The 27,824-nt window shown below is 52.7% G+C and overlaps 1 protein-coding gene across 1 annotated transcript in view; it reads right to left on the reverse strand.

The window, feature by feature from the left end:
- The window catches only part of LOC130484666 (SCO-spondin-like), a 115,026-nt gene that overhangs the window by 68,628 nt on the left and 18,574 nt on the right, over positions 1 to 27,824 (reverse strand). Inside the window, exons 18-41 of the mRNA XM_056857746.1 lie at positions 26,943 to 27,123; positions 24,052 to 24,146; positions 21,848 to 22,104; positions 20,858 to 20,992; positions 19,753 to 19,955; positions 18,419 to 18,546; positions 17,663 to 17,772; positions 16,953 to 17,102; positions 15,839 to 15,932; positions 15,060 to 15,460; positions 13,734 to 13,964; positions 12,226 to 12,432; positions 11,092 to 11,331; positions 9,626 to 9,748; positions 8,935 to 9,029; positions 7,512 to 7,749; positions 6,517 to 6,669; positions 5,513 to 5,653; positions 4,271 to 4,453; positions 3,972 to 4,122; positions 2,161 to 2,320; positions 1,993 to 2,047; positions 1,563 to 1,685; positions 795 to 1,013 (exon numbers count right to left, since the gene is read on the reverse strand). Coding sequence (XP_056713724.1) covers positions 795 to 1,013; positions 1,563 to 1,685; positions 1,993 to 2,047; positions 2,161 to 2,320; positions 3,972 to 4,122; positions 4,271 to 4,453; positions 5,513 to 5,653; positions 6,517 to 6,669; positions 7,512 to 7,749; positions 8,935 to 9,029; positions 9,626 to 9,748; positions 11,092 to 11,331; positions 12,226 to 12,432; positions 13,734 to 13,964; positions 15,060 to 15,460; positions 15,839 to 15,932; positions 16,953 to 17,102; positions 17,663 to 17,772; positions 18,419 to 18,546; positions 19,753 to 19,955; positions 20,858 to 20,992; positions 21,848 to 22,104; positions 24,052 to 24,146; positions 26,943 to 27,123 — 4,073 coding nt within the window. The remainder of the gene's footprint in view (positions 1 to 794; positions 1,014 to 1,562; positions 1,686 to 1,992; positions 2,048 to 2,160; positions 2,321 to 3,971; positions 4,123 to 4,270; positions 4,454 to 5,512; positions 5,654 to 6,516; positions 6,670 to 7,511; positions 7,750 to 8,934; positions 9,030 to 9,625; positions 9,749 to 11,091; positions 11,332 to 12,225; positions 12,433 to 13,733; positions 13,965 to 15,059; positions 15,461 to 15,838; positions 15,933 to 16,952; positions 17,103 to 17,662; positions 17,773 to 18,418; positions 18,547 to 19,752; positions 19,956 to 20,857; positions 20,993 to 21,847; positions 22,105 to 24,051; positions 24,147 to 26,942; positions 27,124 to 27,824) is intronic.

Here is a 27,824-nt window from a genome sequence, read left to right on the forward strand (position 1 = left end):
AGCAAGAAGCTCAGCAGTATCAGGGCTCAAATGCAAAAAAAGTTCGCTCCACCCATCAATAAGGTATTAATGAGAGGCATCTGCAGCCTCTATTTGCCTTGGGCACATGCAGGAAGAAGAAGGGGTTTGATCCTTCAGCCTAACTTTGGTTTCACCAGTTTCCGCATATTCTGCTATAAGCATTTTTCAAGGAAAATGTACGGGCTTTTAAAAGACATGGACTTTTTCTTTTCAAATGCAAGGAGCTGGTTTCAATTAGCGAAACAGAAGAAAGCTGAGGTTGCATGAACTTGCAGTTTACATTTTCTAGACAGACCAAGATGGCAGGAACATAAGTACATCAGAAGAGCCCTGCTGGATCAGACCAGTGAGGGTCCATCTAGTCCAGCATCCCGTCTCACACAGGGGCCAATGAGTTCCTCTGGAGGTCCCAACAACAGGGCAGAGAGGCCGAGGCCCCTTCCCCTGATGTGAACATGGGAGTTCATTTTTAGTCAGGGTGGTGCCTTGTCTCTCCTGCTTGAGCCCCACCCCTGTCAATCTTTGATGCCCCCTTTAAAGAGTGCACTAAGAGTGACTGGTTCATTACCCTAAGGTTTGCATTCAGTACCCCACTAGATGAGGATGCCCCCCACATGTGCAGCTCCTGATTCTACTGTAATGCCCTCGCTATAGCATCTCTGGGAGAGGAGGTGGGGGTGTCTACAGATAAGGGCACCCTGCGGATACCAGATAGACAGATGAGGCTGGCACCTGATAACCCCCCCCCCCAACCCACACGACTGGGCCCCTACCTGTAAGGTTTCTGGGCTCCCCCAGATCCACATGCAAGAAGGGGGGCCGGGAGAGCAGCTCAGGATACACGTCTGCTTGGGGGCCCCACCCCTGTAAGTCTGAATTGGGCAGCACATGGTTGAGGCGAGCAGCATGCGCCGGGTTCTCCGGCTGCTGGGAGGAAGCGTTGAAGCTGGCGTCTGGCAAGGAGGTGATGCCCAGGGGGCTGTAGCAGAGATCTGCAGCGGATAAAGGAAGATGGTGCAAGGTCAGCAGGGCCTCCCGCATCGGCAGGGTACCAGGCCCCCGGGGGAGCTTTTCCTCCCTGTGGAGAAATGCCCTCCATCCAAAAATTCACCCCAATACTTCAATCACTGCGATTGCCTTCTGTCTCTGTGTGGAAACCCAGCTGCAAAGTCAGAGCTAGCAAGAAGGCTGGAGATTCTCTCAAACGAAATATCTTCTGCTGGTTTCCAAAACTCCACAGGATCAGAACCCAGCAGGCCTTACTTGGAAGAGAATTGCATGGGGAATGTGGGGGTTATGAGATTAGGCGTTTCCTCCTCTGTCAGCCCACAATAAGTGACCCTTCTGTTCCTGTCCCTGGCAGGCTGAATGTTCCGACGTTGTCACTTGGGGGCAGTCTGTGGGTGTGTGAACTGACCCTCGGATGTGACAAGCATGCACTGCATGCGCCTTGGGGTAGCCTCTGAGTGTCTAAATACCCTCAGAGTCCTCCAGCACCTGCCTGGATTGACACGGGGAGGCCTCATGCTGCTGAGACTCACCGCCAAGTGGGGGCAGAGGGAAGGTGCTGAGCGGCAAAGGGGTGGTGACGGAACGTGGGCTGGCCCCACTGGGCCCCAGGGGTGCGACTGCTGGCTCTGTGGGGGTCGCTGTTCGGTTCTCACCTAAATATGAAGGGAACAGGAAGACAAGATGGAACAGTTATTCTTAACCAGGGCGGGTGGAGAGCGATCAGTCTTGTAGGACATTCAGAACTCTTGGGAGCATCTGGGATTTTAATCAAGCCCTTCTCCATACTTGCAGTGGCCGCCACCACCCGAGGATAAATGTTTGACAGGGCTCACCACCATCCCAACCCTAGATCCCCCTTTCAAAGTGGCACCCAGCAAGCAGGAGCCCACTCTTTGTTCCCCTCCCTGCCTGGAACAAAAAAGCAACCACCAAGAACCCTCCCCCATCTCAGGCACTCACCAGCCTCCATGCAGTAGCAACAAGCATCTCCTCGGCCCTCCACTAGAACTCGGCCCTGCAAGAAGAAGGGGACAGTCAGGACATGCTCAGAGGCACCCTGACCAGGCTCAGGGCCACTGAGGTCTCATGCACTGGCTTCCGGGGGCCCCAGGGATGCCCTGCGCTCACCTCCGGGCAGGCCACGGTGCTGTAGGGGCAATACAGGGAGCACTGCACCGTCAGGTTGGGCAAACACTGACACACTTGGCACTGCCCTGAGCGCCAGCGGTCGCTGATGGCATGGGTCCGGCCATGGTGCTCACACTCCTCGCATGGCTCCGTCTCACACCTGCGAAAGGGAGGGAGGCGTTAGCACTAGTGTTGCCAATCTCCAGGTGGGGCCTGGGGAGTCTCCTGGAATTGCAACTGGTCTCCAGGCAACAGAGGTCCGTTCCCCTGGAGAAAATGGCTGCTTTGGAGAGTGGACTCTGTGGCATCCCGTCCCTGCTGGGCTACCTCTCCTCCCCAAACTCTGCTGCCCAGACTTCTCCAAGTCCACAAATTTCCCAACCTTAAGTTAGCAATCCTAGTTAGTACACTTGAGCCCATGGCGACGGTGCAGGTGGGGAATATTCTGCCTCGGTTTGGAGTGGGGCCCCCATGTTCCTGCAACCTGCACTCTCCTCCCCACTAGGGCTGCCAGCTCCAGTTTGGGAAATACCTGGAGATTTTGGGGGTGGAGCCTGACGAAGGCGGAGTTTAGGGATGGGAGGGGCTTCAATGCCATATAGTCCAATTGCCAACGTGGCCATTTTCTCCAGGGGAACTGATCTCTGTCACCTGGAGATCAGTTGTAATAGCGGGAGGTCTCCAGCCACCACCTGGAGGATGGCAGCCTTACTCCCCATCCCCACCCAAACTGTGCAACACAAACAGAGTGTGTCCTTGAAACGCCTGTGGCGCATGGCGGGCCTGCTTCTGCAACTTTGCAAGAATACTCCAGACTCACAATAATTGTGAGAGTCAATGTGGTGGAGGGATTACAGGGTCAAACCAGGTTCAAGGGAAGACCCAGGTTCGAGCCCTTGCTCTGCCATGGAAGCTTGCTGGGTGACTTGGGCCAGTCACACACACCCAGCCTAACCTGCCTTACAGGGTTGTTGTGAGAAAACACAGGAGAGGGGAATGATGTCAGCCACTTTGGGTCCCCACTGAGGGAGAAGGTGGAGTACACATTTTATACACACAGAGAGAGAGAGTTTCTGTTTGTCCAATTTCCATTCAATTTTGCCATTTAAGAGCATCACCGAACATGACAGGAAGAGGAGGAGCAAGAGTTCTGACCTCACCAGAGGGCAGCGCGCCATAGACCAAGCGAGCCAAGTCAAACCCAGGAAGTCTACTGTCCTGAGGACCCAGCCAGGGATCAGAACCACATAGGGTTTCCTCTCCTCTGTTAAGTGGCCTCGTCTTGTGGTCAGGATGCTTTCCCCAGTACATGTGCAAAGGGAGGTAAGGGAAAGTCACCCTTGCTCTGTAGGCACATGTACTAGCAGCAAGTCCTTCCAAACAGCAGCAAAAAGAAACATGGCAGCTGTATCGGGGCTCATAGCCCAGGAGTCAGGGTTCCATGAGAGTCCTACCCATTGGGCTGAAGACCACTAGAACAGTAAAACAGGATGGAGGTTGAAGGGTTAAAATGTTCTCCCTTCCCTGCATGACCCTGAGGCAAATGGAGGAGGCACCATTTTATGGATGTTGTAAGATTCCTTGGTCTTGCCTGTCCAAGCCCTGAGACAGAGCACAGCCCCACAGTCTACTTTGGATGCCAGAAACTGGCTTTTTATTTTGCTTTCTTCTGACCAAAGAGGTCTCAGCTGCCCACTTCCCACTCAGAGAAGACTCCATCTCAGCCCCAGAAAGCACTGGGTCCCCCTTTCATCCCTGGCTCTAACAGGACTCGCGTGTCTGGCCTCAGTCCCCTCCACTGCGGGGCTCACCTGCGGGCCTTGCGGTAGATGCCACGGCACTGGCGCCCGTTCCCGTGCTTGCTGGGGTTGTTGGGGCTGCGGAAGGACCACTGGATGCTCTGCACCCCGCAGGGACCCAGACACTCGCCCCAGGGGGACCAGGATGACCAGCCGCAATTCACTGTGGATGGGGAGAAGAGTGTTACAGCCGCCTCTCTGCCCCTTGCTGCAGGAGGCAGAAGTGGGGCACGATATTCCCCTACAAGGGCTGGGGGCGTGGGGGGTGGAGAGCCCCACATTAGGAATCAGGCGTAGGCGCCCCTGCCCACCTGTGCACTCCGGGTTTTGTCGGCAGCGCTTCATCTGCCCATCCTGGCAGGTACAGATCCGGCAGTTGACCTTCACAAGCTGGCCAGGCCAGTAGCGGGTGCCCTCCACCTGGCAAGGACATTCCCGTGGGCGCACACAACGCTGCTCACTATCCAAAAGCAGCCCTTCGGGGCACCAACACCCTGTGGGGGGGGGGGGAGAAGACACAGTAGAAGGACGTAATTCAGAAAGACACTGATGGAAGGGCGGAGAGGCAAGAGGCGCCTTGAATGTTGCAGGGTGCTGTTTTCACCTAGCAGGTGAAAACCTTTTCGTTTTGTTTGGCATTCCCTCAATGATCCCTCCTTCCTAAGCAACATTTTAATTGCTGCTTTTATATTTTGAATATATTTGAACTCTGCTATTTATTGTTTTAATGATGTGTGTTTGGGGCGGGTTGATTTTAATGGTTTTAAAATGCGATTTTATCATGCATGTTTTAAATTGTAGGCTGCCTTGGTGGCCCTTGGAAGGGTAGAAAGGTGGAATAAATTTTTTATAAATAATAAAAATATTAACAACAACAACAATAATGCACCTCTGAACACATGAACACATGAAGCTGCCTTATACTGAACCAGACCCTTGGTCCATTAAAGCATTGTCTACTCAGACCGGCAGCGGCTCTCCAGGGTCTCAGGCAGAAAATGGTCTTTCGCATCACCTACTTGCCTGGTCCCTTTAACTGGGGATGCTGGGGATTGAACCTGGGATCTTCTGCATGCAAGGCAGATGCTCTACCACTGAGCCACAGCCACTTAGTGGGAGCCACAACATGCAGTTTTTCTAAATGCTCATCCCATCCTCTATTTTGGGTGTGAATACCTTAAGGAACAGGTTTGCTCTGCTTTTCATTTCCATTTGATGTTTGAGTCAATCAGGGCTTTGGTGCAGGTATCAGGTACGAAATATCTGCACAAGATGCCCCCGTGAAAGGCACAAGCTTGCACTTAGCAGGAAATCATTCAACTGAGGTAGAAGCCCTACCTCCTGACCACAGGAAATCCCATACAGCCTAAGGACTAGGAACTTTAAAAGCAAACTTAAGAGTGGAGAGTCTCCGGCTTCCTGAATCACATTTGGGGCTTGCATGATGCAGTCCCGGGATATACCCAGCCCTGGATTTCACCTCATATCTTCTTGGCCGAGCTCGGACACCTCATTACTCTTGTTTTCCTTGCCTGGTACCTCCCTCCCCTTACCTGGGTTGCAAGGCTTGTCCTTCTTGCACCTGGTTCGGCTGGAGAGCTCAGCACAGGAAGTGGGGCAGGGCACGCACTTCCGGCTCACCAGGTCCCCAGGGCAGGTGGAAGCATTGCGGCATCCTTCCAGTTGGCACGGCTCTGCAGATGTCGGGTGGGGGGGGAGGAAACAGTGTTGAGATTATGACCCCACAAAGATTATGGGATGAAGGCAGAGAAAGGGAAGGGAAGTCCAGAGGGGGGGAGCAGTTGCACAGAGTTGGGAGGGGCTGAGCACCCTCCTCATTGTGCCACCCCATAAGAAGGGGCCCTGGAAGCAGAAAGGGTGAAGATCACAAATGTGAGGGAGAAGAGCAGGCAGACAGCAGCAAAAGCAAAGCACCTTTCTTTCTGCCATGCAGGCTGGCCACTGACACAGGGCCCATTTGACAGACAGACAGACAGACAGACAGACAGATATTATATATAGAGAGAGAGACTGGTCGCCCATCCAAATACTATCCAGGGCTGACCCAGCTTAGCTTCCGAGATCTCACGAAATCAGGCTAGCCTGGGCTGTCTAGGTCAAGGAAAGAGACATTCGCAGGTGGTTTGCCACTGCCTGCCTCTGTGTAGTGACCCCGGACTTCCTTGGTGGTATCCCACCCAAATACTATCCAGGGCTCACCCTGCTTAGCTTCTGAGATTTGATGAGATCAGGTCAATCTGGGGTAAATGGGACTTTGTATGGGGCCAGCATCTAATTTTAGTTGTGCTGAGTTTGCAGCCCAAGGAAGTCAGCGACCTGCTCTCAGTTAACCCGCTGGCGAAATCCCCACCAGGGTGATGGAGAGGAACACCTTGTGCTAGAGGAGCACTTTGGCCCCTGTGAGATAGGATCGTCGATGGCTTCTCAAAGGGCACAGAAAACTGCTCCACCCCCAGGACCCCTCTTCAGGGTCTTCCTTCCTCAGGGAGGAGCCCGGCTGTAACCTCCCCCTCCCTGTGCCCCACCACTAACTCACTGATCTCGATGGCGCTGGACGAAGCCTCAGGCGTCTCTGTGCAGTGGCGGCCGCCATTCTGGGGGGGCAGGCATTCCCGGCGTCGCACCACCACCCCACGGCAGTCCCGGGTGCAGTTTGACCACGCCGTCCACTCACTCCACATGCCGTCCACTGTGTGGAAGAGGGAATTGGAGACTGAAGGGGAAAGTGGGGCTGGAACCAGCTGTACTCCTAGTGGCCTTGGGGATACAGAATCATATAGCGTAGGAAGGGGCTATAGAGGCCATCTAGTCCAACCCACTGCTTAATGCAGGATCAGCCTGGAACATCCTTGACTAGTGCTTGTCCAGCCTCTGCTTAAAGACTGCTAGAGAGGGAGGAGCTCACTACCTTCCTAGAAAGCTGATTCCACTGTCCAACAACCCTTACTTTCTGCAGCTTTGTGTTGCATGTATAATTGATTGTACTTTTGTTCTTATTTGTGTGTATGTTGATTCCATGTATTCTCCACCTGCACTTTATGTTGTATGTATATATAGGACTTTAGCAATTACCCACTAATATAGTGTGTGTTTTTTGAGAGAAGCCTCCGTGCTGCTTTGTTTGCTTCTAGCTGCCAGGTGGTGGCTGGAGATCTCCTGGAATTACAGTTGATCTCCTGATGACAGAGATCAGTTCCTCTGCAGGAACTGGCAGCTTTGGAGGGTGTGGGCTCTGCGGCATTATATCTCACTGAGGTCCCTCCATTCCCTGAACCTCACCCTCCCAAGGCTCCACCCAGGAATGCCCCAGCCTGGAGTTGGCAACCCTAAATCTGCACAGCCAGCAGAATCCCCCCCCCCCTCTGGCTTGCAGGTGGCTCCACTCCCCTGTTATTATCAAAACCAGCCATCCTGGTACATCCTGGGGCCATCAGAGAACACCTCTTTTTTCTGGGCATTGTCTCAAGAGGACCCCCGCCCCCAGCCCACTCCCCCCTTGCAGCTGCACCGGCACACGTGCTGTGTTCTCACCCGGGCAGGCCACCGCGAAGCACTGCTGCGCCTGGGTCTCCTCGCCCAGGCAGTGCCGCAGCACATCATCTGCCCGCCGGGTGCAGGTCCTCCGACGGACCTGGAGGCCGGTGCCGCAGGAGCGGCTGCAAGAGCTCCAGGGGGCCCAGGGGCTCCAGAGACCACAGTCCCGTTCGTCTGAGGGGAGCCAGCCGGAGACCTCGCTGCCGTCCGCGCAGTCGGCCAGCCCATTGCACACCTGCCGGCAGAGAGAGAGAGAGAGAGAGAGCTGGGTGGGAAGCCATGATGGGGGGCTGGCAGTCTGGAAGTGGGAAGAGGGGACAGGGGACAGAAGCAGCCAGGCTTCATGTGGGGGGGAACGACAAGAAGAAGCTCCCCTCCCCTCCTTGTTTATCCCCAACATCTGGTGGCAAGAGAAACCCCTTGTGGCGGTGAGTTCCACAATGAGCTTTTCCTTCCCCAGTCTCAATTATCCTTTTGTGTCTTCTCTGCTCCTCGAATTATTTTATTTAGAACTCCATTCAGTTCAGTTTACTAGCAGTTCTTTACTAGCAGTTTACTAACTTTGATTTTAATTTTGGTTTTTGTGCTTTTAATGTATTTTATTCAACGTGCTTTATCTATGTTGCCGGCCGCCTTGAGCTCCGTAAGGAAGAAGGGCAGCTACCAAAGGTTTTAAATAAACAATAAATTGCATAAATAATCACATTTCCATGGATTGTTCTGAAATCATTTTGTTTCTTTGGCAAAGTTAGAATAATTTCACTCTTATATCAAGAATTTACAGTCTTCTCTGGTAGTTACCCCCCCCCCCAGAGAAGAAAAGTCCAAATCAAGGAAATGTTTTTCTCATAAGGAAGGCACTCTTGGGGTAATATGATATTTCGCCTCAGGTGATTGTGTACAAAAATTCCACTTTCCTGTGTGAATGTTGGGTTTAAACTCTGAATGCTCAGCGGTTAAGCTCAAGCTGTCATCATAATAATATCATAATCATAATAAACCTTTAATGGCATATAATTCAAGCTGTCCTTACAGGCAGTCCGGCCAAATGAATGAGCCAGTCCCCCCACCCCCCGCACCAATTCATTCGAAATTTGAAGCTTCAGAGGTTGGCCATCCTTGGGGTAATTACAGTCCAGGAGAACTCAGAAGAACTGGCATCAGGGTCGGCCAAGAGCAGTGGGAGAGGTCTGGGTAACCTGTGGGAAGAAGCTCTCCTTTTAAGAAAGGGGGGGCAGCCTCCACTCTTTAGAGACCCAAACTTTGTACATATTCTGAAGGAGAAGGAGACAGCCCCCAACTGGAGAAAGTCACCAAGAGCTTTCAAGGTGTGTTTCTCCGGGGTGGGGTGGAGGAGGGGGCTTTGAGTCAGAGGAAACCAAGCAGAAGGGCCTTAAGACCCCCCCATCCACAAGCCCACCTGTTTAAAGGCAATGCAGCTGCTGTCCCCACAGGAGTACTCGGTGCAGAGCCCCTCTGTCCGGTTCCTCTCCCCTGGTGGAGCCACGTGGCTTTCTGGGGGGTCAGAAGGAGGAGCTGTGAGAGCACAAGAGCCAAGCAAGCACAACCCCCCCACTCACCCCCCCTCCACAAAGTCCAGGATTCCCCCTAGCATATGATCAGGCCCACCCGGCCCCCATCCGATCTCTCTGGTCAGACCCTCAAACAGCATCTCCACATCCAGGTAGAGCCAACCAGTCCCCATGTGCAAAATTAAACCCTACAGATATTACCCTGGGGAAAGTCAGAGGCTAAGGACAAGATCAAACCACTCAAGCTATGCACACACCCTCCAAAGCAGCCATTTCATCCAGAGGAATTGATCTCTGCCATCTGGAGATCAGTTGTCATCACAGGAAATCTCCTGGTCCCACCTGGAGGCTGGCAACCCTAGAATACTAGCTACTTTTTCCACTGGTAGAGATGCCACACTGCTTGTGTGAAAGCACAGCCCACACCTAGCCTGTCCAAAGTCTCTGACTGAATCAAGCTCTGGAGGAAGCAGGAGGAGTCTGGATCCCTGCATAAGGGATGGCCAGCAGGCCTAGCTGGTGACTTCCTACTCCTGGGACTCCCGACTCCACTGACCCCGGGGGGGGGGGGCTCCTTACCACAGGCCTGCTCGTCGTCTCCCTGGGGGCAGTCGGGGGAGCCGTCACACACCCGTGAGACATTGATGCACATGCGGTTGTTGCAGATGAAGAACCCCGGGCAGGGGGGGATCTGGGTGGAGCCTGTCCCAGGACAGAAGCGTGGGGTGAGAACTGATCCTGAGTCTTTCCCCTTATTCCTCCACCTCCCTCCCCTCCCCTTTCGGTCTCCCTCTTCTCAATGTTTAGCTTGTAAGCCCCTCAAGAGCATGGATCTATTGTCCTCAGAACAGAACCAGGAACACAGAGAATGGACAGATATAATCACAACTGCAGTCATTGAAGGCAAGCCCAAAAAGGATTCCCCCTAAACCTCAGCCTGTGCAGAACAGGTATACAATCACGACCCAGAAGAAGAAGAAGAAGAGTTGGTTTTTATATGCCAACTTTCTCTACCACTTATGGGAGACTCAAACCGGTTTACAATCACCTTCCCTTCCCCTCCCCACAACAGACACCCTGTGAGGTAGGTGAGGCTGAGAGAATGTGACTTGCCCAAGGTCACCCAGCTGGCTTCGTGTGGCGGAGTGGGGAAACCAACCTGGTTTACCAGATTAGCCTCCACCGCGCATGTGGAGGAGCGGGGAATCAAACCCGGTTCTCCAGATCAGAGTCCGCCGCTCCAAACCACCACTCTTAACCACTACACCACGCTGGCTCCCTGTTACGGGAGATTCTCTGCCAGAATGGATGCAAATGGCAGGTGGATCCCAAAGGAAGAAAACGTGGCACAAATGGATCCGAGATACTCTCACCCGATCCCATTGAACATCTTTATATCAACTAGGTTTGAGACCGGCAGCACCTTACAGAACAACAAGACTTTAGGGATATCAGCCTTCAAGAGTCTAGGCTCCCTTCCTCAGATTTGATCAAGGGAACTTTGAATCTCGAAAGCTTATACGGTCGGTCGCTAAGAGGCTACTGGACTCGAATGTAGCTGTTCTACTGCAGACCAACACAGCTACCCTCTGTAATTTCATTATAATATAATTGATAATTTCTTTCAGGTAAACATGGCCTGAACTTCTCCACAAATAAAACCAAAGGCAGGTGTCAGAATGGAGGAGGAAAAACAGAGCTGGTCTACCAATTCAGAAGAATTACACAGCATAGCCCTGCTGGGACTATACCACTTCAGAAAGCAGGTGGGGGAATCACATCTTTGAGTGTGCAGCTTTAGAAGAAACAGGCCTGTGGCAGCACATCTGAAAGATGTCTAGGCTAGAAAATTCCCCCCTGATGTTATAGCTTTCTAGAAGTGACGCCTCCAACTTTCAGAAACGGTACAGTCCAAGTAGGACTATACCACACAATTTGTCTAACAAACGATGCAGAGATTGGTCATCGAGGACACAACATAAACCAGTCCTTCCCCACCCGGATCCAGGGGTCCAAGGGCCCCACCGGCTTAGAGTGCCGCTCACCGCAGGTGTCGACACTTTCGTCCGACTGGTCCTGGCAGTGGGGCACCCCGTCACACAGGCGGCTGTAGTGGATGCATTCATTGCCAAGCTGGCAGGGGAACTGGTCCAGACCACACGGGCGGCTGCAATCCAGCTCATCGCTGCCGTCCAGGCAGTCGGCTTCTTCGTCGCACACCCAGCCCCGCGGCTGGCACTCCCCACTGAGGCAGTGGAATTCATACCGACCACAGGGTGGCATTGCTGCAAGGGGAAGGAGATGAACACGTGGCATTTCCTAGACCTCTCTGGAGAAATTTGCTTCCCCAGCCTGCATAGCAGCAGCATCTCTCCCCACATCTCCGCCCTGAACCTCTTCTTCATCCTTCTCGTGAAGGACACCCTTCTGCTATGTCCCTCTTTCTCCTACCCCTGTGTCTTTGAACACATGAAGCTGCCTTCTCCCAAGCCATACCCTTGGTCACTCAAGGTCTGGCCAGGGATTAGGGCAGGACAGAAATCTGAAAAATAGACCAAAAATTTAAAAAGTTCAATGCTGCCTACTCAGACTGGCAGAGGCTCTCCAGGCAGATAAAGGTCTTTCACATCAACCATGACTTCATCTTTTTACTTGGAGATGCTGGGGATTGAACCTGGGACCTTCTGCATGCAAAATAGATGCTCCACTGCTGGGCCCACATCTCCTCCCCTCTCCTTTTTGCAATACTAGGAACAGCCTTCCCCATCTTCCAAAAGCAGTTTCCTTCTCCAGACTCGCTTCTAAAAAGCCTTTCCTAAACTATGATAAAGGAGAGAAGGCAGCATTGTATAGCCCAATCTTGTTGGATGGTGCTTGGATGGGAGACCACCAAGGAAGGCTCTGCAGAGGAAGGCAATGGCCAACCACCTCTGCTTCTCACGTCTTGAAAACCCCTTACTGGGAATGCCATAAGTTGGTTGTGACTTGATGGCACTTACGTCCATAAAACATGATAGCTCTGAGAGCAGATTCTAGTACCTCTACACTTTCCCCCCTAAACCGGTGTCATTGATTAAGTACAGGCTGGGCACAGGTTTTAGGCCACTGTTCCAGTGTAGAGGGTGCTGTGCAGAACAGAGAAGGGACACTCAGTTCCTAACTCCACCACGTCTTCTTACCCAGGGTTCTGTCAACAGGTGGTTGGGGAGTCACAGGGAGACTTGAGGGAACAGTGACAACCAGGGGTGTGGTCTGGGCCAGCAGACACTGAGCCGGGTTCTCGTCGGTGCCGTCAGAGCAGTCCACCACGCCATCACACACCTGTAGGTGGCTCACACAGATGCCATCTGGACAAGGCAGCTGCCCGGGGGCACAGGTCACGTGGCCTGCAAAAGGTGGAGAATGCGGAGCAGAATGTACGGTCAGCCACCCACAGGGGAAAACTCTCCTTTGGTTCCCAGCCTCCGTCATAGCTAATACAAAGAAAGAAGTCAGACAGACCCAGGGACCGCACCACCAAAATACCTTTCTCAGCTCTGCCAGACAACCTCCTGGCATAAGGAGGGGGGGAGTACATTTACCTACCCACAGAGAGCCCTTCCCCCACAAATGAACAGCCAGCCTTCCTTACAATGCCAGAAATTAAGAAGTCTGGGAATACTGAATGAAGCCAGAGGTCTCTTAGACTAGATGTCAGCCTTGGGAATAGCTGATTGCTCATTCAGACCATTTATGCCCACCTGTCTGTCCAAACTGGCACCCAATGTGGCTACAAAATGGTTCAAAACAAAGTAATTTAATATATTTTAAAGGACCCCCAAAATGGAGGCTGCACTGAGTCCAAGCTGCTTCTTTGCTGTGGGGTGGGGGCACAAAAGTGACCAGAAGTGACACCCAGGCTGCAAACGGTCCTGCTATTGCTGCAGCTGCTGTCTCGTGTGAATTTAGGCAGATCCTGAGAGGGAAGGCAGGAAGGGTTGCATCAGTGTTGGGCTCCCGTGGTCCTTTCCTACCTGCCCAGGGTAATGCTGATCACCACTTTGGGGTCAGGAAGCAATTTTCCTCCAGGCTAGATTTGGCCAGGGATCCTAGATGTGTTTTTTTAACCATCTTCTGGGCATGGAGTAGGAGTCATTGCGGGGGGGGGGGGAGGTAGTTGTGAATTTCCTGCAATGTGCAGGGGGGTGGACTAAATGACCCTGTAGGTCACGACTCTATAATTCTATGATCTGAATGGGAGGGGCCCAACAGGCACGACAAGAAAGGGAAGAAGAGGGAAGAAAAAAGGATGGTCACGGTGAGACGGCCATCTTAGCAAAGGGAAGGTGATGTTGGCCGCCCTGAAGCCAGCCTCTGCTGGGGATAGAAGGTGGGATACAAATCAAAAATAAATAAACAAATAAACAAGTAAATAAATCAAGGTGACTAGAGATTGAATGGAATGGGTAAGGTAGCCGGACTGCCTTTGGAGAAGCAGACAACAGCACAGGTCCTGAGATATGTTGGTAATGAGGAGGAAAAACCTGAGTAGAATCAGGCCAGAAATGAGGGCAGAGATGTGGAGGGCGGCCACCTCCGCGAGGAGTGGCAGAAACACATGAGTTGTCTTGGCTGAGGAGATGAGGAAGGAGAGCCCCCCGCTGAGGGTGTCCCCAAGGAGGCTGCACATGGCGTCGGAGGAGCTCACCTGGGCAGAAGGCCTCATCCGCACCGGTGGGACAGTCCCGTTTGCCATCACAGACCAGAGCCTGGGCCAGACACCGGCTGTCCGGGCACTGGAAGTCCCCAGCGGGGCACACGCAGTCCCGCTCGTCACTGAAGTCTCCGCAGTCATCGTGCCCATCACAGCGGTGCAGGTACGGCAGACAGCGCCCGGCTGCGCACCGGAACTCTCCAGCCTGACAGGGCGGCCCGCAGCCTGAAAGGGGTGGGAGAGCTCACTTAGCCACAGCGCACCGTTGATTTAGGGCAGAGAAACCTCACATACAGAGGCCGAGTGTGCGGGAGAAGTGGGATAGTTATAAAAATACTCCGAGAAGTGAGAAAGAATAAAACCAACACAGTAGTGGCACTGGCTGCTGAAACATTATTTTAATCGCACAGCCTATTGGATCTCCAGAGGCCAATCAGAAAGCGTGCTGGACAAGAGCCCCCACCTGGCCCCACCCTCTTTCTGAAAGCACTCTGTGGGTACCAAAGTGGGTGCTGGTGGGCACCACAGCACCCACGAGCACTATGTTGGGGACCCCTAGAGTAGGTGTTTAAACTGTCTATGTGTTTCATTTCATTGTTGTTTTTAATTGCTTTCATATTGTGTATTTTAAAAGCTTGCTTTAACGTCTTTGATTGTTGTGCACCTTGCTGACCCTTTTTCAAGCTCCCGTGACCCAAAGGTCTTGAGCAGCAAATGGGGAGCCTTTATTTCTTTAAGGAAAATATGGTAGAAAGATACATGGGACCACCGCCAATGTAGTTCCTGGATCTCTATCCACCAGCAAAAAGGGGATTATTTTATTTTTTGGTACAGTGGCAGGTAATTTAATTAAAATAGGGGTAAGCCATTGAGCACAATAAGAATTGTATTGGAGACATTCTAACATCATATGAAGTAGTGCGTCAACTCTCTCCAGATTACATGGACAAAGTCTTTCTGCATAAGGTAAGTTATCTTATCTTTCATTTAACACCGCCGAAGGAGCGGCATTCAAACGAGCAAGCATAAAAGCTCTGCGGTAACAAGGGACTGTTAGGTTGCTAAAAGAAGCTGGGGTTTGAAGATGGAAGAGAACAATGTATTAAATGAATAATAAAAAAACGAGAGGGGACCTACTTAACGTTCCGGATGTTGTTTTCCTGGCCTCCTCCAGCTAATGACCTGCCACCTGCTGCCCAGTGAAATTGCCCAGCATGTTCCTACTGCACTGGGAACCCAATGCCAGCCCATCAGAGAGTCATGCCAAGCTAAGTCCGGTGGGGGCCGCCGATGCCCGGGAGTGCCCTCCCAACCACTCGCCTGCCTCATCCGAGTGATCCGCAAAGCCGCAGTCCAGCTCTCCGTCGCAGACGTGCTCCTGGGGGATGCAGCGGCCGTTGGAGCAGTGGAACTCATGCAGGGCGCAGGTGGGCAGGGGGCAGTCCCTCTCGTCAGAGTGGTCCACGCAGTCTGCAGTGCCATCGCATCGGTAGCCCCACGGCACGCACTGCCCGCTGGCACACTGGTACTGATGTGGGGCGCAGCTCAAGGCACAGAACTCGTCTGAGCCATCCCTGCAGTCATCCTCATTATCGCAGACCCATGCGCTGGGCACGCAGCGCTCCCCCGTGCGGCAGGCAAACTCTGTCTCGGCACAGCGGGGTGGGGTGACGCAATGCTCCAGTGGTGCGGTGCATTGCCACAGGCCTGCCTCACATGAGCTGTGGGAAGAACAGACATCAGAGGGGCTGCAGGCACATGCGTCTTCCAGTGTGCTTGGTGTGGCATCTGGCCTTGGGCAGAATTTTGGGCCATAGTGTTGCTTGGGGGGGTGGGTACAAGAGCTGCCCAGGAGCAAAGCCTGGTTGGGCTGCAGCTGTTCCACTCCTTCAGGACCCTTCATCATACCCAAGGCCCCCAGGGACACATGTTGTGTGTGGCAATCTGGCATGGAGAGGACATCCACTCTGACAGTCTTTCAAAGCAAGCTTCAGCTCCTTATGGCTCAGGGGACGTGTTTGATCTCAAGAAGCACAAAGGGGGCTCAGCAAAGGGACTGGGGAGGAGGACTTCCTATACCCCCCCCTTAATGGACTTACCAGTTCCTACACTCCTGCATCACTAGAGCGCCCAGCGGGAACAAGGTGCCCTCCCAGTGGCAGGGGCACTCGGAGGGGTCGATGCAGCTGCCATCTGGCAGGGAACAAAACAGCACAGAGCCCAAGACTGACTGAATCACAGAATCACTGGAAGGGGCCACACAGGCCATCTAGTCCAACCCCCTGCTCAATGCAGGATCAGCCTAGACTCGAGCATCCCTGACAAGGGCTTGTCCAGCCTCTGCTTGAAGACTGCCAGTGAGGGGGAGCTCACCCACCTCCCTAGGAAGCTGATTCCACTGTCCACTGTCCAACACTATCCAATGATGGTGGGGCACAGCCAAAGACCACAAAGCTTTTGATTCAAAGAAGACCCAATTGGAATACTAACGATGCCTCTCCCCCCACCCTGGTCAGTGCCAGGGCCTTGGCTGTCCCTCTCCTGGAGATCTGGAATTACAACTGATCTCCAGACTACAGAGATCAGTTCCCCTGGAGAACATGGCAGCTTTAGAGGACAGACTCCATGGCATTATATCTAGGATTGCTAACCTCTAGGTTGTGGCTGGAGATCTCCCACTATTATATCTGATCTCCAGGCGACAGAGATCAGTTCACCGGGAGAAAATAGTCACTTTGGAAAGTGGACTCTATGGCATTATACCCCGTTGAAGTTCCCCCCCTCTCCAAACCCCACCCTTCTCAGGCTCCACCCCCAAAATCTCCAGGTGTTTCCCAACCCAGAACTAGCAGCCTTAATTATACCACACTGAGGTCCCTGCCCTCCCGAGCTCCACCACCAAATCTCCAGAAACTTCTGGAGCTGACCACCCTGCCTCCTCCACCACCTGCCTCCAGGCCCTTGGCTGGCCCTTTGCAATCTAGGGTTGCCAACCTCCAGGTACTAGCTGGAGATCTCCTGTTATTACAACTGATCTCCAGCCGAGAGAGATCAGTTCCCCTGGAGAAAATGGCCGCTTTGGCAATTGGGCTCTATGGCATTGAAGCCCCTCCCCTCCCCTCCTCAGGTTCTGCCCCCAAACCTCCCACTGGTAGCAAATAGGGACCTGGCAGCCCTATTGCAAGCCCTCGCTGCCTGCAGCCTTTTTCTTACCATGCAGCACCTTCGCCTCTGGGCAGAAGCATCCCTCCACGCAGGAGAGGGTCTGGCAGTGTTCCGGGGGCTCCAGGCCAAAGTTCTTGCAGGTCTGGGGGCAGGCAGGGCCACAAGAGCCATACTCCAGCCCGTGGTCACACTGCATGGCTGAGTGGACAGAGAGGAAGGCGCAGAGCTCAACGCAAGTGCCAGGGAGCAAATCCCCCCCTACAAATATGTGCTTATGGGGGGTGAGGAGGGGGGTCTCTGCCCAGGGGAGAGATCTTTGGGTTGTGGTGAAGGGATTCATGAGAATGACAACTCATCTGCGAATGGGCCTGTGAGGCACTGGGGCTCAATCACTCTCCTCAGGGCAGTCCTCTTCGGGGGGCTGGCCCCTTGGCCAGTGTTTACCCACATGGCCCTGGGAGCACAGAGGGTTCTGGGAAAGGAACCCCTGCTCCCTCCCCCTTTTGTGCCCCCAACTCCCCTATGAGTACCAGCCTCACAGCCAGTGTTGCCAGCCTCCAGGTGGGGCCTGGAGATCTCACGGAATCACAACTGATCTCCAGACTACGGAGACTGGTTCCCCTGGAGAAAACGGCAGCTTCATAGACTCCATGGCATCATGTCCCTGCTGAGCTGCCTCCCCCAGCTCCTCCCCCCCCCCAGGCTCCACCACCAAATCTCCAGGGATTTCCCAAGCCAGAGTTGGCAACCCAACTCACGGCACAGCTCCTGGCTCCTCCAGCGCACAGACACTCCGCGCTTGCTGCACTCCTCAGCGTAGGTGGCGATGGCTGTGCAAAGACACTCACAGTCCCCCCCAGAATCACACCTGTGGGAGGGGACAGAGAGAGGGGAGGCAGCTGAGGGACACCCCACACCACACTTTGGGGGGGGTCCCATCTGGAGGAGGCTCCTTGGAGTACATGTGGGAGGGAAGAACCTGACTGGGCCCAAGGAATCCCCCATGGGTATCAGTGGGGTTCCCCTGGGGCTGGGCCAGGAAGGAATGCCTTCACATGAAACACATGGCTGTTTCTCACACACACCCTATGAACCATCTGGATAAAAGATGGGATGTGTGTGGAAATCGCCTGGACCTTTATAGCAGCATATAGAAAGCCAGCGTGGTGTAGTGCTTAAGAGCAATGGACTCTAATCTGGAGAACCGGGTTCGATTCCCTGCTCCTCCACATGAGCGGCGGAGGCTAATCTGGTGAACTGGATTTGTTTCCCCACTCCTACACACGAAGCCAGCTGGGTGACCTTAGGTTAGTCACAGCTCTCTTAGAGCTCTCTCAGCCCCACCTGCCTCACAGGGTGTCTGTTGTGGGGAGGAGAAGGTGATTGGAAGCCGGTTTGATTCTACCTTAAGTGGTAGAGAAAGTAGGCATATAAAAACCAACTCTTCTTCTTCACATATATTTTCTAAAGTAATAAATGAAACACGTCGGTGGGCCTGTTTTCCAGTCACCTACCCGCAGGCATCGAAAACACACCACTCATAGAACTGCTGGCAGGGGAGTTCCTCCCGGCAGGGGGCAAAGAGATCTTGCAGCAGAATCCCGCAACGCTTCCGCGCCCACGTCACACGATACGAGTTTACCTGGGCAGGGTGGGCAGAGAGACAGAAGTGACAGATGTACTGACTGGGGCCGCTTCGAGGTATTTTCCCACTTGTCTCCCCTGTTCTTTCTTGCTGCCTGGCCAGAGATACCCCTCCCCTTCTTGCCTGCACCCCCACCCAACCCTCCAAACCTCTGCCCCTTTTCCCCCTCTTCAGCCCGGATGGATGAAGGACATCCTGAGACATTTATGGAGAAACCAGCCAGGTGGAGAAACAGCCCGAGGGATGATGCTGACTTTGCCCCTGTCAGCAAGAGTGCCCCAAACAGGAAGCCCCCACAGAGCTGACCTCTGAGATGCATCTGCTGAGCAGTTTTCCTAGCTGAAGCTCAGGAGACCCATCTCTGCCCGCTGAGAGGTCGCAGAGACACCGCCTTTCAGGCTGCGGTTGAGGCCCGTTTGGCCGTGGTCTGGACCTGGGAGGCATGTTTTCTTAAGGAACTTGGCTGATTGCTGTCTGTGAGCAACATGGCCCTCCTGAGCACTGGCTCCATTGTGAATGGACCAATTATGAGAAGCACCGTGAAGGCTTCCCTGGCATAAAACGCAGGAAGAATGAATAGCTTCCTGCCCCCTCTCTTAAGGACCCTGTTCAGCAACCACCCTTCTCTGGTGTTTGTTGTGTGCCATCCAGTCACTTCCGACTATATGGCGACCCTATGAATTCATGACCTCCAAATGTCCCTTCATTAACAGCCTGGCTCAGGTCTTGCAAACTGAGGGCCGTGGCTTCCTGTATGGTGTCTATCCATATCATGTTAAGCTACCACATCCACCCCTTCTCAGATCCAGGCAGAGGGTTCCTTGGCTGGAAGAGAAGGGATCTGGGCACTTTCAAACATGCTGAATAATGCACTTCCAATGCGCTTTGCAGCTGGATTTTACTGTGTGAAACAACAAAAATCCACTTGCAAATGATCGCTAAAGTGCACTTAAAATGGAGAAGGTGTCCTGAGAAACAGTCACTCCCTCCTCCCAGAAGATGCCTCTGAGCACAGAAGTGTGTCTCCACAGGCAGGGGAGAAGCATCCTGCAGGTTGCTTCCCTGACAGAATTTGGGCTGTCTGGAAAGGCTACAGGCCACACACCTCCATGTCCCGTCAGCCTGTCCTCCCCCCCCTTCATCCACAGGGACGGTGGTACCTACACCCAACCCCCTTGCAGTGGGGAGCTGCTCTAGGCCTACCGTGCACGGGTGCTCAAAGTCCTCGCTGTTGACTTCCGGGCACAGCAGGCTGACCCGCCAGGAGTTGCCAAAGAGATCGGCAGTGGGCTCAACGATGCCCTGCCTGCTGGTGAAGTCATTCTCTGTGTCCCTGTCAAAGTTCCCGCACAGGCCTGCCACGCGGCCCTGGTACTTTGGGTCCAGCTTCACGTACACCCGTGTGCCTGAAGGAGGCAAAGAGAAGACCCGTCGCTCCATTGCAGGCTCCAAGCCAAAGCGGAGATGGGAGGGGAGCTCCTTGGTATTTCTCAGATTTTGGAACCTGCATGTGGATTCTGCAGTTGGGTCCCCAAAGCTCCTTACAAGAAAATTGTTCACAATACAATTTAAAATACAATAAAAAATACCCTGAGCTGGATCACCTAAGCTGGCCCGATCTCGTCAGCTCTGGGAAGCTAAGCAGGGTTGGCCCTGGTTAGGACTTGGATGGGAGACCACCAAGGAAGTCCAGGGTTGCTATGCAGAGGCAGGTAAAGGCAAACCACCTCTGCGCATCTACAGGGTTGCCATAAATTGGCTGCAACTTTACAGCATTTTCCATCACAATGATTTAAAATTCAATGCCCACACAGAATCTGAAAAACAAACAGCTAACCCACAAGGAACAGCTAGCAGGCACAGATTTAGTCTAACAATTCTGTGGGGGGAAATTGTCAGTGGTGGTTGGCTTTGACTCAGGAAAGCTTCTACCCTGGAAAATGTTGTTGGCCTTTAAGGTGCTAATAGACTCAAATTTTGTTCTGCTACTACAGACTAACGTAGCCACCAACCTGCCACTATGGAGTCCATGGCAGTCAAGTGCCTGTATGCCCAGAAGAATGAGTATATCTTCACACAGTACATAATGAGCTTGTGGAACCCCCTGTCACATGAAGTTGTTAGCCAATAGATCAGATGGCTTTGGATTAGACATGGAGGAGAGGGTCCATCAAAGGCCCTTAGCCATGACAGTTCAATGGGGTCTCCATGTTCAGAGGCAGGGCGTGTCTGAAGGGCACTGCTGGGGGACAACAGGGGAGGGGGATTTAGAAGATGCAAAAAGCGCAGCTGACCAGGTGGGACTCACCTCCATCCCACAGCACCGTGAGCCCCACATGGGAGATGAGGGCAAGGAAGAGCCCGGCTCTCTCAAAGGTCAGGCCATTCCCAGTGTACGTCTTGGGGGGCCGCACCGAGACCCCGTTCACGGTCACATCTTTTCCTATTATGGACAGAAAGGAGGGGGTCAGAAGAGGGAGAAACATTCCCCCCCACCCCCATGAAGCTGCCTTCTATTGAATCAGACCCTTGGTCTGTCAAGTTCAGTCTTGTCTACTCAGGCTGGCCGCGGCTCTCCAGGGTCCCAGGCTAAGGCCTTTCCCATCACCTACTGCCTGGTCCTTTCAACTGGAGATGCCGGGGATCGAACCTGGGACCTCCTGCATACAAAGGAAATGCTCGACCAGTGAGCCAAGGGCCCTCCCAAACAGAAGAGGACATGAACACACAGATGAAGCTGCCTTCTACTGAATCAGACCGTTGGTCCATCAGAGTCAGTATTGTCGAAGGCTTTCACGGTCAGAGTTCATTGGTTCTTGTAGGTTATCCGGGCTGTGTGACCGTGGTCTTGGTATTTTCTTTCCTGACGTTTCGCCAGCAGCTGTGGAGAGAACTTCTGAGGAGTAACACTGAAGGACAGTGTCTCTCTGTCCTTCAGTGTTACTCCTTCAGTGTTACTCCTTCAGACACTGTCCTTCAGTGTTACTCCTCTGAAGGTGCCTGCCACAGCTGCTGGCAAAACGTCAGGAAAGAAAATACCAAGACTATGGTCACACAGCCCGGATAACCTACAAGAACCAGAGTCAGTATTGTCTACTCAGACCGGCAGCGGCTCTCCAGGGTCTCAGGCAGAGGTCTTTCACATCACCTACTGACTGGTCCTTTTCAACTGGAGATGCTGCCAAGGATTGAACCTGGGATCTTCTGTGTGCCAAGCAGAGGCTCTTCCGCTGAGCCAAAGCCACTCCCACAAATAAGGGGAGAGCCACCTTCTCACCTCCAGGCAGGCCTGCCTTACCTCGGAGCAGGTGGATCACGATGTCGCCGATGAGCACCATGACGGATTTGGTGCAGGTGGTCCCGCTGGTCCCGCACGGCACATTCTCGGCAGTGATGCTGAAGGCCCCGCTGCTCTCGCGCACCAGGATGTACTCACAGTCCCCCAGGAAGCTGTAGGCCCGTCCATCAAAGGTGACATAGTGGGGATCCCCCGTGGCAATGCACACCCCGGCGCAGTGGTGGCGGCTGCACTCCCAGCGCCGATTGCGGCAAGTGCTGCAGGGAGGAAGGGGGAGGAGGACATTCGCACCTGCGCCGAGCCCCAGGATCATGGCCTCTGCTCCTCTGCATGCCCCAGAGAGCACATGAGCCCAAGGCAGGGCAGCTTGGAAGTGCGAGGAAGCACAGGAAGAGTTGAGGGGGGCAGCGGGGAGGCAGAAGGAACCGCACGGTTCGGGAGGAGGATGGGGAGGTGGCCCATGGCCATTGCAGTAAACTAGGGCAGGGGTCTCAAAACTGCGGCTCCAGAGCCGCATGCGGCTCTTTGGCCCGTTGAGTGCGGCTCTCCGAACTTGGTTCTAAGCCCCTGCTCTTGCGCCCGCTCGCGCCGGCAGCTGGGCTGCGGAGCCAGTGCACCTGAGAGAGCGGGCAAGCGGGCGCGCTGGCGCGCTGTCTCCCCCCACACACACCGTGGAGAATGGCCGGGTTCCCCTTTCCCTTGCCCTCAATGGTTGGGAGGCTAAAGCCTCCCCTCCCCTCTAGCCGCACGATTGCTGGGCAGGCGGCTCGGCGGTTCCTGGGGCCCCCCTGCCTATCAGCTGTTGGGCGGGGCGGGCTTCCTTTGGTAGACCTGGCCTCCGGCTGAGTCCCATTGGGAGACCATGTCTACCCACTGGCTTTCTTGGCAGTAGACCTGGGCTCCGAGGAGGGGAAAAAGTCCCCCTTCAGAGGCCAGGTTTACCAATTGGCTTCTATGGGCCTCCGGAGGCCAGGTCTACTGCCAAGAAAGCCAATGGGTAGACCTGGCCTCCCAATGGGACTCAGCTGGAGGCCAGCTCTACCAATAGGCTTTTATGGCGGTAGACCAGGCCTCCAGACGAGGACTCCGGACGGGGAGGGGGAAATGGCAGGGACTTACAATTTAATTTTTATCAATAAATAAGATCACTATTAAGTATGATATCAAGTTTTATTCAGTGTACCTATAGTTTAATTAAGACTTAAAACTTTAATTAAAGTTTATTAAGTTAATAAACAGTGTACCTATCTATATAGTTTAAGTTTAAGAAATTTGACTCTCAAAAGAAATCTCAATCGTTGTACTGTTGATATTTGGCTCTTTTGACTAATGAGTTTGCCGACCCCTGAACTAGGGCATGGGTGGCATTTGCAGGATGAGGACCAAGGAGGGTGGCAGAATCAGGCTGAGGGCAGGGTTTGGTCCACAGCCGAGGCAAGAGGGGGTCAGATCCAAAGCACCAGGGCAGAGAAGACAGAGCCCTTGGAAAGAGGACCTCTGGCCTGACCCCTGAAGACGGCGGAGCAGGCAGGAACACTGGCCAGACCACAGGCACAGAGAGAGGGCCAGAGAGAGAATAAGAGAGAGAAAGATGGCCGGAGAGAGAGAGAGAGAGAGAGAGAGAGAGAGCGCATCCTATAAAGGCAGCCTGTTGCCCTACCTACAAGGAGCCATTGGATGGATTGCCCTATGGTTGCCAGCCTCCAGGTGGGGCCTGGAGATCTCCTGGAATTCTAACTGATCTCCAGACTACAGAGATCAGTTTGCCTGGAGAAAATGGCTACTCTGGAGGATGGAGGGGTCCCTGCCCTCCCCAAACCCTGCCGTCCCCAGCTTCTCCACCCAAATCTCCAGAAATGTCCAAACCCATAACTGGCAACCCTATAATCTCCGCAGCCTCTTTGGGGAGCAAGGGAAGCTCGGGTGGGGAGACTCCGATTTGATTCATCCCAGTTGGGTTCAGGGCTGGGGGCTTGGCTTGGCCCCGACAGGTGACAGCCCAGACCCCAAGGGGATGCCAGTGGCTGGGGGCCAGCTCAGCTGAGACCCCGCGGTGCGTCGGCATTCTCCTCTGGCAGTAGCTTGAGGGGCTGGGGGCTGCAGGAACCAGCCCTGGTGGATTTCCACTGGAGGAAAATGGCAGAAAAGCCACCCGGCCAGGGTCCCCTGCCCTCCCTCGGCAACCCCCAGCCTCACACCCTTACCAGGTGTTGCAGTCCTTGGTGATGTTGTCATTGGGCTGGTAGAGCCGCCCATTGTGGTGGCAAGGGCACTCCTCTGGGGAGACGCAGCGCTCATTCTGCAGCAGGGAAGAAGCCACGGAACGTGGGTGAGCAAGGGCCCCTCCCTTAGGGTTGCCAACCTCCAGGTACTAGCTGGAGATCTTCTGCTATTACAGCTGATCTCCAGCCAACAGAGATCAGTTCACCTGGAGAAAATGGCCGCTTTGGCAATTGGACTCTATGGCATTGAAGTCCCTCCCCTCCCCAAACCCCGCCCTCATAGAATCAGAGTTGGAAGGGACCACCAGGGTCATCTAGTCCAACCTCCCTGCACAATGCGGGAAATTCATAACTACCTCCCCCCAGACCCCCAGTGACCCCTCCTCCGTGCCCAGATGATGGCCAAGATGTCCTCCTCCCTCTCATGATCTGCCTCCTCAGCTCCACCCCAAAAACCTTCCACTAGTGGCGAAGAGGGACCTGGCAACCCTCCCCTCCCTGCAGGCCCTGTCAGAAGGAGGCAGGCTCTAGGGGATTCTGCCAGCAGGGACTTTCAGACCTAGAGCAGACGGCCCCATTGTGTGAATTTTTAGACCACGACAATTAGATACACAGTGCTGTTCTAGCTGGGTTTATTTTATTGTTGTGGCTTTTCCTGTGTTTTTGCAGTGATGGATTTCTCTTGCAAATTTACCAACTGGTTCTATACTGCCAAAGGGGTTAGACAGATTCATGGACGACCGGTCCATCAGTGGCTACTGGCCGTGGTGACTAAAGAGAACCTCCATATACAGAGGCTCTGAATCCCAGCGCTAGGAGCCAGCCTCAAGGGAAGTCCTCGACCTCCATGCCGTGTCTGCTGGCCCTCCAGAGGAACTAGGTTGTGGCCCCTCTGTGAGACAGGATGCTGGACTAGATGGACCCTCACTGCTCTGATCCAGCAGGGCTGCTCTCATGTTCTTATAAAGAAGCAAATTTTGTAGCAGTCTCTGACATGATCATGGTATCTTGTGAACATGTGCAGAATTAATTCCATATAGGGCTTAAACACACATACACATACAGAGGTTTGTGTAATGTATAATGAAAGTCTGTGTCATGCTGACAGGCAACTCAAGGTTAGCTCTAATCAGTTAGCTAACTACTAAAGTTACTCTGGCTTGCCCTTGAAGGGGCAGCGTAAAAGTCATCTTTCTGACTTAGCTGCCAGATGTCAGAATCTTAATCTACTAAGAGTGCATTAATAGTTGGAAGTGTGCTTAAAATATAGTTCTCTCAACGATAGGAATAATATGCTTCCTTGCTCTACTGTAATCTTGCAGTAGAGAATGCAGCAGAATGCAAACCTGCTAAACTAATGTAAACAAAACACTTTGCAAAGTGACAATGTCAGCTATAATTATGTTTCATGAGTTATATAGTTAAACGTTGTGCTACAGATTTCTAAGTAGTCTCTTTTAATGCGTATAGTCCTAACGAAGAGGATGGTATAGAAATTAAATATGTAACTTGATCATGTAACTCAGAAATAAGGATTTATACTTTAGGCACAGAGGACTGAAAGGGAAGGATGTCCATATTTGGACAATAAGATATCAGAAGACAGGAAAAGAAACCACTAAAGCTCCTGATTTTGGATACGAAAGGGAAATAAAATTATCCTTTCGAGGGCTAAGGAAGAGAAGTTCCTGAAGGAAAAGGAACATTCTTCACTCTTAATGGGTCTAGAAATAGTATAAATACCAGCCACAGTCCAGCTTGCATTTTAGAGTTCTATGGCTGGCAGACTGCAGCTGTCTGGCATAGCACCTCCATCTCAAAAGGCTTGAGATGTAAAACATTGAAACTCTGATCCTTGCGTGGACAGAAGTTCTCAGATATCTTGAAATATCAAGATCTGGATATTTCAACATATCTTACTTACAGTCTTCTTGTGAGACTGCTCTATTCCTAGAAGAGGATAGAGACCCTTAGAATTCCTATTCTTTGAATAGGAATCTAAGTGCAGTGATCTTTCCATGTATTGGAACACTGAGAGTCCATCAGATTTATGGATTCTTACAAACTAAGCCTATTTGGCTTAGCAATGCTAAGAAGCATCCTGAATACAGGGATAATAGCTAGACCTCTGGGATTGTGTCAGAACGTCCTCTACTTAACAGAGGGACTTCTGAACCTCATCAGAGCAAGAGACCAGAGAAGGGAAAGGAGACTCTCTGTACTCTGTGAGATATGCACAATGCACATACACAGATGACACAGCAAGGTATAGTGTGTCTTCTGTACAGAAATGTTATGATGTTTTGAATGATTTAAGTTAGGATACTTCTAACCAAATCTTTCTCCAAAGAATTAACCATATTTTGACAGGATTTCTGTAACCTTATATTCTGAATGAAGGTGCATTGCACTAAGGATACTTTATGAGTATATTCTGACTAAGATACTCCTTTATGGAGGCATAGAGAATGTGAATGATTACTTGCTACATAAACATGTTTAAGACTAATGATGTCTATCCTTATATGATATTTTAAGGCTTTGCAACCAAAAAGCATATATTGTATAATGTAAATAAATGTGTTTTTTATATATACTTCTACTCTTGTCCATTATTATAAATTTATTGGCGTGTTCAAGAGATGTCCTAGAAGCAATAACAAGTTTCTAGGAACCGTTGATTCCGGTCTAGTGGTGTCTCACTGAATAAGATAACTCCATTTCTCAGTAAATGGTACATTCTAAGAGTGTAGGCACTTAACGGCCCGAACCGCGACAATTTCTTTCCCCTCCCTGGGGCAGGCGGGCATGCACATCAAACATTTCCCCTGTCAGAGGGCATCTGAGGTGGGCAGATCCAGGGAGGAACTCACCAAGAAGACGGTGCCAGGGGGGCAGACGCAGCCATCTGAGAGACCGGTGCAGCTAAGGTCCCCCTCGGGGGTCTCGCAGGTGTGCAGGCAGGAGCCAAAGGCATAGACCAGCTCCCCAGGGCAGACCACGGCTTGAGGGCAGCTGTCGCCAGTGCAGTTCCAGGCCCCGTTCACACAAGTGCTGAAATACAGGTTGGGCAGGGAAATGGGGGTGAGCATGGGCGGGTGGGAACAGCTTTGGCAATAAGCCACTTCTTTTCTCCTAGATTTGAATCCAGGAGCACCTTAGAGACCAAAAAGTTTCAGGATATGGGCTTTTGAGAGTCACGGCTCCCTCCGTCAGGTACTTTGACTCTTGAAAGCTCATACCTTGAAACTCTTTTTGGTCTCTAAGGTGCCCCTGGACTCGAGAGCTATTCAACTGGAGCTGTTCAACTGAAGACCAACATGGCTACCTCTCAAATCTTCTTCTCTCTTAGAGGCTCTTCAGACCTAGGTGGTACTCAGGCCTACCCATCCCTGGTATGGACAGGTGCCCCTGACAATGATGGCGATCCTTCCCCCAATGATCAACTCAAATAATGATCACAGAGTTGGCTTCACCCAGGATTTGCCGAGGTGTTTAGTTGCCCCAAGCAAGGTTCTCCCTGTTCCTTCCTGGGCAGGGGCTCACCTTGGACCTGGTTGGTAGTGGGCATGGCCCCCAGAGGTGATACCAGTCCCTTGTCTTTGCCTCTGGCAGCTGTGAGTGCTGGCCACGTTTCAGTGTCTTCCTTGTTCTGCTACCTCAAAACATTGCCAGGGTGGCGGGGCCAAAGAACCACTCGGGCTCGTTCAAATCAAACAGAAGTGAAGCGAAACCCAGAGCTTGATATCTTGGGT

Source organism: Euleptes europaea, chromosome 11, assembly GCF_029931775.1.
Source record: "Euleptes europaea isolate rEulEur1 chromosome 11, rEulEur1.hap1, whole genome shotgun sequence".
Taxonomy (NCBI): domain Eukaryota; kingdom Metazoa; phylum Chordata; class Lepidosauria; order Squamata; family Sphaerodactylidae; genus Euleptes; species Euleptes europaea.